At 38.0% G+C, this 15,622-nt stretch overlaps 1 protein-coding gene across 1 annotated transcript in view; it reads right to left on the reverse strand.

Annotated features, from left to right (window-relative positions):
* LOC126335427 (transmembrane protein 18) overlaps window positions 1-15,622 on the reverse strand; it is a 39,445-nt gene that overhangs the window by 14,072 nt on the left and 9,751 nt on the right. The window contains exon 3 of the mRNA XM_049998705.1: window positions 9,709-9,763. Within this exon, the coding sequence (XP_049854662.1) occupies window positions 9,709-9,763 (55 nt within the window). The remainder of the gene's footprint in view (window positions 1-9,708; window positions 9,764-15,622) is intronic.

Consider the following 15,622-nt stretch of genomic DNA (forward strand, 5'->3'; position numbering starts at 1 on the left):
CGACCTGGATAAACTGTCTAAACCAGAAGTTGTACAGAGTTTCATGGAGAGCGTAAGGGAACAATTGGCAGCAGTGGGGGAAAGAAGTACAGTAGAAGAAGAATGGGTAGCTCTGAGGGATGAAGTAGTGAGGCAGCAGAGGATCTAGTAGGTAAAAAGACGAGGGCTAGTAGAAATCCTTGGGTAAAAGAAGAAATATTGATGAAAGGAGGAAACATAAAGTCCGCAGCTCGTGGTAGTGCAGTAGCGTTCTCACTTCCCACGCCCGGGTTCGATTCCCGGCGGGGTCAGGGATTTTCTCCGCCACGTGATGACTGGGTGTTGGGTGATGTCCTTAGGTTAGTTAGGTTTAAGTAGTTCTAAGTTCTACGGGACTGATGACCATAGATGTTAAGTCCCATAGTGCTCAGAGCCATTTGAACCATTTGGAAACATAAAAATGCAGTAAATGAAGCAGGCAAAAAGGAATACAAACGTCTCAAAAACAAGATTGACAGGAAGTGCAAAATGCCTAAGCAGGGATGGCTAGAGGACAAATGTAAGGATGTAGAGGCTTATCTCACTAGGGGTAAGATAGATACTGCGAGACCTTTGGAGAAAGGAGAACCACTTGCATGAATATCAAGAGCTTTGATGGAAACCCAGTTATAACCAAAGAAGGGAAAGCAGAAAGGTGGAAGGAGTATATAGAGGGTCTATACAAGGGTGATGTACTTGAGGACAATATTATGGAAATGAAAGAGGATGTAGATGAAGATGAAATGGGAGATACAATACTGCGTGAAGAGTTTGACAGAGCACTGAAAGACCTGAGTCGAAACAAGGTGCCCGAAGTAGACAACATTCCATTAGAACTACTGACAGCCTTGGGAGAGCCAGTCCTGACAAAACTCTACCATCTAGTGAGCAAGATGTATGAGATAGGTGAAATACCCTCAGACTTAAAGAAGAATATAATAATTCCAATCTCAAAGAAAGCAGGTGCTGACAGATGTGAAAATTACTGAACTATCAGTTTAATAAGTCACAGCTGCAAAAAAAAAAAAAAAAAAAAAAAAAAAAAAAAAAAAAAAAAAAAAAAAAAAAAAAAACCACAAATTCTTTACAGATGAATGGAAAAACTGGTAGAAGCCGACCTCGGGGAAGATCAGTTTGGATTCCGTAGAAATATTGGAACACGTGAGGAAATACTAACCTTACAACTTATCTTAGAAGAAAGATTAAGGAAAGACAAACCTACGTTTCTAGCGTTTGTAGACTTAGAGAGAGCTTTGGACAATGTTGACTGGAACACTCTCTTTCAAATTCTAAAGGTGGCAGGGGTAAAATATAGGGAGCGAAAGGCTATTTACAATTTGTATAGAAATCAGATGGCAGTTATGAGAGTCGAGGGGCATGAAAGGGAAGCAGTGGTTGTGAAGGGAGTGAGACAAGGTTGTAGCCTCTCCACAATGTTATTCAATCTGTATATTGAACAAGCAGTAAAGGAAACAAAAGAAAAATTCAGAATAGGTATTAAAATCCATGGAGAAGAAATAAAAACTTTGAGGTTCGCCAATGACGTTGTACTTCTGTCAGAGGCAGCAAAGGACTTGGAAGAGCAACTGAAAGAAATGGACAGTGTCTTGAAAGGAGGATATAAGATGAACATCAACAAAAACAAAACGAGGATAATGGAATGTAGTCAAATTAAGTCGGGTGATGCTGAGGGAATTAGATTAAGAAATGACACACTTAAAGTAGTAAAGGAGTTTTGCTATTTGGGGAGCAAAATAACTGATGATGGTCGAAGAAGAGACGACATAAAATGTAGACTGGCAATGGCAAGGAAAGCGTTTCTGAAGAAGAGAAATGTGTTAACATCGAGTATAGATTTAAGTGTCAGGAAGTCGTTTCTGAAAGTATTTGTATGGCGTGTAGCCATGTATGGAAGTGAAACATGGGCGATAAATAGTTTGGACAGGAAGAGAATAGAAGTTTTCGAAATGTAGTGCTACAGAAGAATGCTGAAGATTAGATGAGTAGATCACATAACTAATGAGGAGGTATTGAATAGAATTGTGGAGAAGAGGAGTTTGTGGCACAACTCGACAAGAAGAAGGGGCCGGTTGGTACAACATGTTCTGAGGCATCAAGGGATCACAAATTTAGCATTGGAGGGCAGTGTGGAGGGTAAAAATCGTAGAGGGCGACCAAGAGATGAATACACTAAGCAGTTTCAGAAGGATGTAGGTTGCAGTAGGTACTGGGAGATGAAGAAACTTGCACAGGATAGTGTAGCATGGAGGGCTGCATCAAACCAGTCTCAGGACTGAAGACCACAACAACAACAAACAAACTAATGTTCAAAATGAAGAGTGAAGTGGACAATAAAGCATTGTGACTGATGAACTGGTTGTGAAGATCAATGAGAAAATTCAAGAAAACTGCTGATTCACAATGACAGAGCTCTTGTTTGGTTTTCCACAAATGCAGTGAAATTTATTACATCAAATCATTGCACAAAAGACAGGCTATCACTAATTTTATGCAAAATCAGTGCCAAAAACCTTATCAGAAAACCACCAGAACAAACTAGGAGTTGAAGCCAACTTGCAATCACAACAAGAATACAGGGGAGTAGACGATTTCTCAGTTTTTGTCAAAGAAAATTGAGATTTCAAAGTTTTATGTCATTAACCTTAAATAAACATGATTTCAGGAGATATAACACACCAATATACTCTTTGACAATGTACAACACATTTTGTTTAATAAGTCACAATGACACAACTTTGAAACCCACATAAACCTCCTGATGAGGTATTTGAAAACAGTCGTTCAGAAAACTAATTCAGTAGCAATAAAATGTATGTTTGTTTAGTAAAAGAGAAATAACTGGAGCAATAAATGTCAATGAATTTCAAATTTATCTACTACTCATGAGGTTTTTTTATTTGCAGGTGATGAATAATTGCTTTTATTTACATCAATAATGTTTAGAATGTACTTTTAGATAGGAGACCACCCACCAAAAAACAGAAGTACACACACACACACACACACACCTATACGGAGTCAGCTAGAGTAACAGTAAGAACACTATTTTATGGCAGGCAGTCACTGATTGTGAAAACTAGTCTACCTGCCATAAAACAGCATTGGCACCATGTAGGGGCGCAGTCAGTCTCTCTCTCTCTCTCTCTCTCTCTCTCTCTCTCTCTCTCTCTCTCTCTCTCTCTCTCTGTGTGTGTGTGTGTGTGTGTGTGTGTGTGTGTGTGTGTGTGTGTGTGTTTTACTCTTTCTCGTCAAAGGATAAGCTGTAAGCTAGCAAGTTTTCTTTCTTTTGTGTGCTTATCTACAATTTGACAACTTTTGGTGAGTGGTCTCGATTAATCCAAAGGTATTTACATTCAACAAGAACTCTCCCACAACAATAAATTTTGAATAAATATTTCACTTGTTATTCACTAATAATGAACAGTATCGGTAGGTGTTATTTGTTAGTCACATAAATTTTGCCTAACTCTGGTGTAATGGAGCACATTGTGCATGCGGTGCACACTGCAAATTCATAGCAAGTGAGAGTTGAGTGCATGACATCCACGTGGCTGTACAGAAGCGCGACATCTGCATCACTGTTGACAACTGCTCACTCAATCAGTGTCAACGTCAGTCGTCTTCACAATTTCTGCCAAAATTTGCAGTGTGTCAGGGCTCTATCTACCTCCCACAAATAAACATCTCCATAGTACACTTTAATAAGAGCTGAGCAGTATGTTTTCAATTTATGGTGATGTCTGAGAGACTAGAATACAACATTGCCCTCATGGCCTTTGTATACAACACAGCAAAGCGAGACACTACAGGCTTCATACAGACCTTTCTGGCGAGGCCGAAGTGACAATGGATACACTGTTCCTGTTTCAAGTGGGCAATACTCTGAAGAAAAATGTGAAACACGTCACGACCAAGACTGAAGAAGCAAAACAGATGGCTAGTATATGCACTCTGTATGCCCAGGAGAAAGATCACAAGCACTACAACAACAAGCACTGGCCAGAGAAATACAGCCCTACAGACTTTGATATGGATTTTTATCCCTACATGGAAAGTTGGATTCTTGGAAAAGTTAATAAAGCACTGTTAATGAAGTTAATAAAATCTGGTTGTATCATATTCTCCATCACTTGTTGGACACCACATACAAATCTGAGGATTATAACCGTTCAAGAACACATAAGCATGTAGACACCATCCAAGTCTTCCATAAGAAGCCCTACTACAGTCCTGAGGTGCAGATCAGCGATGACGACTTCTCAATCAAGGAATTTGAAGGTCCACTCAACAACAGTGAATCTTCAAAGGGATGGATTACTTCAACGTTCATAATAGTGAAAACACCACCAGTACGAAAGGATCCACCAGCACTGCCATACAAAAGACCATGGTCTTTAGTCAGCTCCAATCAGAATTTCTGAAGCAGTAGATCGGTGTTTCTCCAGGATCGGGAACAATGCTGTGAGGTGTACAGTGTGCAGTGGGGGATACAGTATGTAATGGAAAAATTTTCAAATGTTTATAACAGTGATACAGAGACCTTATGTCTGAAAATGTGTGGAACAATTTATAAATGTTTGTAACAGTGATACAGAGACCTTATATCTGAAAATAATTTAACAACAGGAAAGCAAAACTATGGCTCTAGAAAGTCAGCTGATCATTTATGAAGAGAGAGGCAAGAAAGGCAAAAGGCGGCAGGTAAGTTAGCCATTAAGTAGTACTTAGGGGCAAAGTGGTTTCTGCCAACTATTTTATGAAGTAGAAGGAAGTAGATATATTGTCGAAATAGGACACATCTCTGACATGGAAATCTCATAAAAAGACACAAACGTAACAAATAAGGTTTAAATAGAAGGCCATGTAATATGAAAGACAGAGAGTCAAACACACACTGGTTCTAAATATGAAAGGAATAAGGAGTAAAGGTCATGCTAAGAATAAGTTAATTAGCTCCTACTATTACAAAGTCACATAATGCTTGTTTATGAAAGTCATTAGAAAACAGACAGTCATCACATGAATAGAGTTCCACTAGTGCTTTTTGTAGCAACAATGACACACAAGTGTAGAAGGAATGGTACCTCATACTGTGGAATGAAGCAAGCAATTTGGTAAATGAGTGCTTGTGCATTTTGCGTGAAGCAAGATTCTAAAAATGTTATTTCAATGTATCTGTGAATCACAATTGTAAGCCTCTGTAGTTAAGATTTAAAGAGCATAGCAGGTGAGGCCGGCTAGCGGCATGAGTCATTAGCAAAAGTGAGTCAGTAACATATGGTGTGAGTAAGCACAGAGCTCTTAAAGAGTGTGAAGGGCAATCAATGCCCCAGCTATATGTAGCTACACTTGTGTCGAAAACAAAAACATTGATGAATCACTGTTGTAGTACGATGTCAACATTGGGATTGTTTATAACTCCAAAAATCAAAACAAAGCACTGCGTATTATGTATTCACATTGTAATAACGTATGTAAAAATGCTTATTTAAAAATTTGTTTAAAATAATTAGGAAACTAATTTAAGGCATTTTGTATTGTTTCATGGAATTGTACCGTTGTTGTCTGCTGAGGTTGGAGATGGGAGATGGGAGAATGGAGTGACAGTTGTTGAACACAACATCACTTTGGAAAGTCTGGAATTTCACAATGCAAGACCACATCATAGACGACAGAATCATCAATATGGTTTGCTGTTGTGGGCAGCTTACTTATGTTCTGGTAAAAGGTGTGAGTGTAATGTTCTTCCATCTTCACATATTTACGAAATGTATAGGTGTTGTGTTTATTTTATTTGTAACCCTGTGAAGTTGATGTCTTTATGACACATTCATGTAAGTGCAGTACGGCATGGTGCTTACATAATACTGAAGCAAAGTGTAAAAAACGTTTCATCAAATTGATAGGACAGCAATGCGCCAAAAGCAGTTGTATAGAAGTGTAAATTACAGTTGGTCATTTTAAAGAACAGCAATGTGCCAAATGTGTATAACAATGTAAATTCTTCACAAGAAATATTTTGTTGAATTTAATGGATAGCAATGCACCGATAGTAGCTTAACAGCAGTAAAAAAAATTCTGATTAATTGAAGTCTGGCTACACATTACAAACTCCCGCAATGTTCGTAAATGAAAGTCAGTACAAAATACATTGTCATTATATGACTAGAGTTCCCCTAGCACTTTTTGTAGCAAATTGTGACATTCATATACAGGAGGAATGATACCTCACACTGTGGAATGAAACAATGATTTGGCAAATGAGTGCTTGTGCATTTTCCTTGAAGCAAGATTCTTAAATGTTCTCTCAAAGTATCTGTGAATCGCAATTGTAAGCCTCCATAAGTAAGATTTAAAGAGCATAGCAGATGACATCGGCTAGTGGCGTGAGTCATTAGCAAAGGTGGTCAGCAGTAACATATGGTGCGAGCAAGCAGAGAGCTCTTCAAGAGTGTGAAGGGCAATGCCCCAGCTGTACGTAGCTACATCTGTGACCAAAACAAAAACATTGGCTTTGTTTATAAACACCCAAAATCATAACAAAACATTACATATTATGGTTTTATATTGTAATAGTGTATGAAAACATGTCTGTTTACAATTTGTTTAAAGTTATTAGGAAACTAATTTAAGGCATTTCGTATTGTTTTGTGGAATTGTACTAGACCTGCAGGATGAGGTTGGAGATGAGAGAATGGAGTGACAGTTGTTGAACTCAACACCACTTTGGAAAGTATAGAGTTTCACAACACAAGACCACATCATGGACAACAGAATCATCAGTATGGGTTGCTGTTGTGGGCTGCTTGCATATGTTCTGGTGAAAGGTGTGAGTGTAATGTTCTTCCATTTCCACGTATTCGTGAATTCTACAGGTGTTGTGTTCATTTTATTTGTATGACGCATTCATATAAATAAGTGCAGAACGACATGGTGCTGACATAGCAATGAGGAAAAGTGTTTAGAAGGTTTCATTGAATTGAAAGGACAGCAATGCATCAATAGTAGTGATATAGTAGTTTTAACTTCTTATGAGAAATACTTTGTTGAATTTAATGGACGGCAGTGTGCTGGTAGTAGTATAACAGCAGTATAAAAATTTATGGCTGAAACTTGAATATGAGTTAATGGACTCCTGTAGAGTATTCTAGCAGAAATGATAGACTGTAAATTGACAAAAGACTCAACAAATAAAGGCACAGAATGATGCTACTTTGAAAATATTTACTATTTAAAGAATGATGTAATTAGTATAGAAAGTGTAACTAAAGATTAATGATTTTGGGATGTAAGGTGGAACACAAATTTATTAGTTTTTTCTAACCACAAAATAATTTAGTCTATGATTATACAAGTTGATTAATAAACTGGAATGAAAAAATAAAGAGTAGAGTCAAGTTTTGAAAAACAATAACAAATACAATAACAATAACAAATATAGTGGAATGGTATGGTTCTTGAGAGATGATAACGGAAAAGTTTATAAAAAACTTGAGTAAAAATGTATTTATTTTCAAATTTAATTGTTGTCTGTGGGAACATCCCAATTTCTGGAAATCTCAAGAGGAGGAGGAGGAGGAGGATGTGAAATATTTCTGGCTTTACAGCCATCTTATTTGGCTACAAGAAGCTCTTCTTAGAGCAACTGAGAAGGCAGCAGTGGCAAGATGATGTAATATGGTGTGAGGTACTGATGTCAGGGGGTTTGTTCAGTAAGGGTATTGTGAGAAAGACCGTCTAAACTGTGGTCCTCCTCCGTGATTGGCTAGTGCATTCGGAAGTTGCATGCCAAAAAGATAATCTTCTGTTATTAATATTATACAAAGTAAACAGCATATTTACTTGCATTTCATATTCAAAGCATGTCTCAATAGCATGTTATCATTCCATCATTTTACAAGTATTAACAACCAGCAAAATAATAAACAATTGTTAAATGAAAAGGACAACAATGCACTTCAGTGTTCCTCAGACCGTGCCTAACTTTAATGGCAGGCGAAGTGGTTTGGCTGCAAGATTAGAGCTGGTTCAGCAGTGCTGGAGGACAGACATGTTGTCTGCCACAGCTGGCATCAGGTTACAACTTTATTATTGGCATTTGGTTAGTTGCTCATATAGTTGAGAGTAGTGTGATAGTAATTATGGAAATACACAGTTCATTAATTTGTTGAAGAATAGAAATTATTTGGGACTCTAAAGTGGAATGTAGTTATGCAGTTTTTCATATTCTGCTACTAAAAAGCGAGTGGCATCCTGTCTAAACAAACGGATTGGAAATTTAATTATTTCTAAAATAACAGTTCCTTGCTAAGTTTCTTACGGCCTCAAGATAACTGATTCATGAACTATATGCTGTTTTCTGCACAGGGGAGAACAACAATAGAAGACTGTACATTGGTGAACATTTATTAGAAGTTATGCATTCCGCTTAGGGCAGTGGAAGCAAGCACCTCGCGCATACTGGAATCTTAGTAAAAATGAGATCAGTGACACGTCATCTGTGGTAACACAGAGGCGGCCTGATAGATAAATATTTTTGAGGGAAGGGGTTTATCATACACATGTATATATATCCCTCTCTCTCTTTTTCAACTTTTCGTACCATCTTTACCACAGTGGATATACTTCAATTCTCAAATTTTTGTACTTGATGGTGGAGTCTTGTGACTTAAATATTTATAGCATTTAAATTGGAAAACAGTAAATATAGTTAAATGGATGAAGAAAGAAAGAAATAAAAAGTACTTATTTTTGACCCCCAAAAGCAGTAAAAGGCTACAAAAAAAGTCTTTGGCATATTGGTCCTTAAGGAGTTCCAAAATGTACCATTGTCCAAGCATTCACTCAATTCTTCAGGCGATATTTTCCTGATTTAAATAAAAATTATTTCTGTGAGGAACTGAAAAGTCTTGTAGAAAAAGGAAACTCTACTGAAATCTAAATTTTATTTGGTTAAAAATGAAGTAATTTCCTTTTTTTTCCTTTTTAGTAAAAACTTTTTGATCGTCCAATTTAAGGAGTTTACTTGAGCAACATCTAAACTATTCTATTCAGTTAGGTTGGAAGATAGGCAGGAACATAGAGATCTAATGTCCTATAATACGCAATTAGAAATTAAAAATTAAATCATTCTGAAAACTAACTTTACCACGGTCTTGAAGGAGGAACACTCCAGATATTTATTTCGTCTGATTTCTAAAAACAATGGAGAAATTGAATCAGGATGGTTTTTATGCAGGATGAAGCCTGTCCATAATGGAGTTCATATTAATATCAACTGCCAAGCTGTTACCTAGCCAGTGTTGAAACACAATTCTAGAATGTAATACTACAAGAATAAATGCACTCATGTTCCCTCTGCCATACTATACTCTGCCCCCCGGCCCCCCTCTCTATATCATCATTGTGTATTCTGTGGTTTCATACTTCTTTCCTTCCAGTAACTTTCTCATTCTTTGGTTTTTTTTTCCATCTGATTCAGCATTTATCTGCGAGAATATCTGTTGTTTCACGTAATCTCTCTCACAAGAAGACAATTCATATTTTTCCAGACATCTATAAACTTGACCACGTGTGCAAGCCTTTCAATTTGATCCACTTTAGCAGCTTGAGGTCAGTTTTGCTGCTTATTTATAGTAAATGTAGAATACTCAATGTCATTTTACTTACTTCCATTTGCTAGCAGCGATTTCATTTATATTCTCAGAGAAGTACACCAACAACACTGAAAATATACAACACATATATACCATGCATGTTTCTACACATACATATAAATATATACATAAAATAAATAACAAGACTTCAATAGAGCCAGGCTGAATGAATAGCAAAGCAACCATATTTCTATGTAAGTGGTAAACAAGAAAGATCTTAATGAATTTGAAGATAATTTATTGTCCAGTAGAGCCACTCTAATTTCAAAATGAAATTACCTTTTTCAGCGTTATCAGCTAACATCAGATCATAAAACAGATGGTTCATTCCCACCACTGCACAAATCACATTGTCAATGGCTGATGACAGCCAGAGTTGGTAATTTCATTTTGAAATTAGTGTGTTTGTACAGTTTACTGTCAAACCACATAAATATTTCATGTGTCTAGTTAGACTGGAACATCATTCTTTCAAAAAGCTTAATGAAGTAAGGATGTTCCTCAATATTTTATGCAACTGAAGATTGTCTTCCACAATGCAATTGTATGACTTCTTTCCTGAGCATTTCTGAAATAAGATTAGTTCATCCCACGGAAAAGTCTTTATTAAGAAACAATGTTCGTCAGACCTTTTCTGCCCTTGAGGAAATCATATCTCTTTAACATTGTTCCAGTATAGACATAGAAATATCTGCACAAGTATGTTTTCATAGATTTCACTACCTCTATCAGAGAGTTTTTAAAAACTATCTACTGAACAATGAAATAGCTATTGCGTCAACACATACGCAAGTCTTTCAATGGTGATAATGACTGATTGTGGAGTGCAGTGGCACTTGTCATGGGGAAACATCTGTACTTGGCAACTGATGTTTCTTCTCACCCCCCCCCCCCTCCTTCGCCCAGCCTGCTGTCATAACTAAGTACGTGTCTTCCAACAGTGTGTGGTGTTATCTATGCGCTGGAGCTAAAGGCTGTTTCTTGGCATCTGCACACTAATGTTTGTGAGGAGCATTTGTGCCCTACTGATGTCATCAGCAGGAGTCCATAAAAATATGGAAGTCCCAGGGACACCATCCAACACAACATTTCTTATGTTGATAAAGCTTCAAAGAGCACTCCTACATCAGTATTTTATTCATGCTTTGAACCCTATAATGGAAATCAAGACACCTTTTTCCAGGTGATTATATGTAAGCACAAAGAAGACCACCTTGCCTGGGCATCAAACTATTGGTGGTGGGGAAAAAACAGGAAAGAGATTCTCCTCCCTTCCTGACTCGCGGATGGAAGGCAAGTTTCGTACAATCCCTCAAACCAGGAAAGAATAATGCAATTTCCAGTAGCTATCGTAGCATTTTCCCAACTAACTGCTTGGTCTAGCTTGAGTTCAGATACTTCCGGGTGTGAGCTCTGAAAGCACCATTCAGCTGTCAATAATGTTACCCTTCAACCAACAAAAATAGATAATGCTTACGCTCTATAGACACTTTCTTCCATTTTAAGAAAGCCTGTGCTACTACAGTCTGTCTGTAAACTCAAGCGTGAGTAGCTCTTTTGGTGGGGTAAGTGGCCTTTCTCGGAAGAACACTGCCATCAGCCTACAGGGGTTTCCAAAATCTGTTGCCCGCTAGCTGTCTAGCGGCATCAATCAGCATGCAGTGATATACATCCTTTCTGTTTGTGGGATCCTAGTTGCCATTGTCTGTCACTTAACTTAGTATACTTACTGATACACTTCGATATCCGGAGGCGATGGATAATTATCCAGCATTGCAAGAAAATGTGCAGAATACGAAGAAGAGGAGGTATTTGAGGAATAATGAGCGTTTGATTGTCTCTAATGTTATTAGAACGTGCATTAAAGAGGTGTCCCAAAAAGAACTGTTGGCTAAAATTACCAGTCACAATCAAAGGTATGCAACTTATGCCCAATAGGTCTTATAAGGAAGAAACACGAAAATAAGTCGCGTGGTTTACTGGAATCGCGATGAAGGAAAACGAATAATTTTGGGAGGAAACCCACCATTATAGACAATTTCAAAATCACGTAAAACTTTTGATGCTTATGGAACACTAAATCTCTATCTTGATCACTATCCACCTGACTCTAAGACATATCACTTAAAACATGTGCGCAATAGCTATTCTAAGCACTGCTGAAATTTCCTTCGAAACATGTACACCGATTCTGGACTTCTAAGCAAAAAGCTTGACATACAAGGTGCGTTCACATATTATTTTTTATGTAAGAAGTTTATTTGTTAATCTACAGCAATGTTATCCTCTTCAAAATATTCCCCATTACATACTAAATACATATGCCAGTGCTTTTTCCAATTCCTGAAACACTTTAGGAACTGTTTCTTCATGATAGTTTATAGGTCTGTTAACTGTGCATGTTTAATCTCATCCATGCTTGTAAAACCACTGTCCTTTAACATCTGCTTTGAAATGTTTATACCCCCTGTATGCTCTTGGTTCACTCATAACAGGCTCACCAAGGGTAATACTTAACATTTCTAAAAATTTCATACACTTTATTCCATTCTTATAACAAAATTTAATACAGATTCTCTAATCTATTTTTATACAAAACAAATAATAGTTGATGCTAACAAAACACATGCAACCTTTTTTGACAGCTGTCAACAGAGTAAATACCTCATAAGGATAACACTGTACACAGACTTTTGAGACATGTTTACGAAGACAGTGACAAAAAAGTAGTGCAAATCGGACTAATACAACACACAAAATTATAAATTTCTGCTTACTTTTTAAACACTCTTCGTGTTGCAAGAATTGTAAAGTTTCAATGCAGTCTTTCAAAGAAAACTTCTAACTTTTAGTAGAAACACAAAGAACAAGCCTTAAATTCTACATATTGATTGTATTACATTCACATGAATAGGCATTCGGCTCTATGTTTGTAGTAGAATCCTGACCTTTGTTCTTATGTTAATATTATTTACTCTACAATGTTGTGTTTCGGAAGAAGCTTTCAGTTTTTGTATTCCTTATGGTCTTAATGTATTTTTCTAAAAATAAACGTGCGGCAGGGCCAGTACTATGTTGTGAAACAGTCTGTAGAAGTGCCTTGCGACGTAGCTGGGTTGGCAGAGTGGGGACTCGCTCGCTTGCTCGCTCGCTCTCTCTACAGTTTACCGACAGACTATACTTGCAGGTATATCACAATATGACAATACAACTGTGTATTGGCAACTTGGGCTTTTGAAGACAACTTCCAGTCTTTACATCGTCCTCCTCTTCCAGGCAGTTTTCAGGTATCAAGCCAATGATTATGTCTCAGACAAAAACAAAGAAAAGTACACTGTCCTTCATTAATATTTTTCAAATTTAACTACTTTAGCTGAAGTAATTAATGACATATTATTCTCAGTATGATCATCAGTACGATACTGATTCATTATGGACGACCCACCTCTGCTCTTCCCATGAATGTTCACTGTATGCAGTACTGATAGGATCATTTGAGGAGTAAGATGATAGCAATGGTTTTAAGTGTTCTTTAGGGGAATGTGTATGTCAATTTCAGTAGTCGCCTTCAATTTTTTTAACATTCTTGTTCTTCAAACCCCCTCAGGAGACACCACCATAACAAAACACTGTCCGTGTGGGCGAGGGGGTTTGTGTGAGCCAATGAAGTGGAGGGCTATGCCGGCGGTAGTGTAACTACCAGCAGGGCCTCCCAAGCCGGACAGGTCTCCATAGAGGATCCAGACAAAGTGTGTCTCACAACGTCCTGTCTAGTGTCCTGTCCTATTCTGTTCTGTCCTATCCTATACACTCCCTCCCTTTCCTTTTCCTCCTTTGATTGTGTGGCAGTGGACAGTGGAATATCCTTGGAAACCAGGACAACGTTGATGCACATAGGCCTTACTGCGAAGGGATAGATAGCGTTCTGTAGTCGTGGTGAAGACGAGCTATCTAAGGGGTAAGCCCCTGAAATATAACCTTGGCAGGTGTCCAGGCCATGAGGTGGCAGCCCCACCAGGACACTCGGGGGCTGTGGGCTGATAACCCGCACCACCAAAAAAAAACCACATATCACAGAAACTAAAAGGAGAAACAGCCGGATGGATCTTAAGGATATGACCTTTGGCCTGAAAAGGAAAACCCGTATCGGTTTTTGGAATGTAAGGACGTTGATTGAGGCAGGGAGGCTAAGACAGGTTGAAAAAGAGATGGAGAACTATCAACTAGATACATTGGGACTAAGTGAAGTAAGGTGGCCAGAATTTGGGGAATTCCAAACACAAAATGGTGGAGTGTTGCTGTATGCAGATCAGACAGGTGAGGATGCGATGCATATAGGAATGGTGTAGGGCTCTTACTATCTAAAAGCAGCAAGAAGAGCTTACTGGAGTTGAAACCACTCTCAGAACAGATAATAACCGCACGCTTTAAAACAAATGTGCGATATGTCACTGTAAATCAATGCTATGCACCTACTGAAATAGCTAAAGGAGAATTAAAAGATGCATTTTATACAGAGCTTAAGGGAGTCATAAGACAAACAAATTCTAGGGACATAAAAATTTTAATGGGTGACTTAAACGCAAAAGTTGGTTCAGAAAATGAAGGGCTTGAACATATCATGGGCGTGCATGGAATGGGGATCAGGAATGTAAATGGTGAAATGTTGATAGATACATGTGCTGAACATGACCTAGTCATTGGAGGCACATTGTTTCCACATCGTAACTGCCGTAAGATAACGTGGGTTTCTCCAGACCACGTTACTGAAAATCAAATAGATCACATAGTCATAAGCTGCAAGTTCCAACACTCTCTGCTAGATGTCAGAAATAGAAGAGGGGCAGACGTTGGAAGTGACCACCTAGTTTTGGCAGAATTCAGACTGACGATAGTGGCAAATAGAACCAAGCTCAAGATTAAAAGACCAACAGATCAAAGTAACATTTGCCCTTGAACTACAAAACAGATTCCAGGTCCTCTCTGAAGAAAACTTTATGGAAGAGGGAATTGAAACATGCTGGCAAAAAATCAAAGACAGTTACTTAGATGTGGGAGAAAAAAATCTTAGGATTTAAGGTGCATCAAAGGAACGAATGGATCTCCAATGCTACTTGGAATGATATCAGCCACAGGAAAGATCTAAAACTTAAGTTAAATTTTTGTGAGACAAGAGTGCAGAAGAGCGAAGCGCATAAAGAATACACGGAGGCAAACAAAAAAGTGAAAACAATGCCACGTCGAGATAAAAGGAAATCGATAGATGAGCAAGCAAAATTAGCAGAAGAGGCAGCAAGACAAGGAAATATGAAAGAGCTCTACAATATTACCAAATGGTTATCAATGAAGAAATTCAGACATGAAGGACCAGTTAAGAACAAGGATGGTGTGACGCTTACAACTCAACAGGCACAGCTACAGAGATGGGAGGAGCACTTCAAGGAACTGTTAAATTATGAAGACAATCAAGAGGAACAAGTAAGAGATGTTCCAGAGGAAGTCGAAGAAGATCAAGATATAAATTTGCAGTGCCCCACAATGGACGAAATTAGAATTGCCTTGAAAACACTAAAAAATACAAAGGCTCCAGGCCTAGATAACATAGCACTGGAGCTCTTAAAGCTGATATTGAAAGTACTGTTAAAATGCTCCATCCTTTGCTGAAGCATATTTGGCTTGAAGAGAAATCTCCAAAGGAATGGAAAAATGGTTTGATGGTAAAGCTCCCGAAAAAGGGAACTTTGTCAGACTGTAACAACTGGCGTGGTATTACATTGTTGTCAGTGCCCAGTAAGATCCTCACCAGAATTATTTTAAACAGAATTAAAGAATCCCTTGAAAAGCGACTGCGTAAAGAACAGGCTGGTTTTAGGGCACAACGCAGTTGTGATGATCTTATTAACACTCTTAGGATCATTTTAGAGCAA

This window comes from Schistocerca gregaria, chromosome 2, assembly GCF_023897955.1.
Source record: "Schistocerca gregaria isolate iqSchGreg1 chromosome 2, iqSchGreg1.2, whole genome shotgun sequence".
Classification (NCBI taxonomy): domain Eukaryota; kingdom Metazoa; phylum Arthropoda; class Insecta; order Orthoptera; family Acrididae; genus Schistocerca; species Schistocerca gregaria.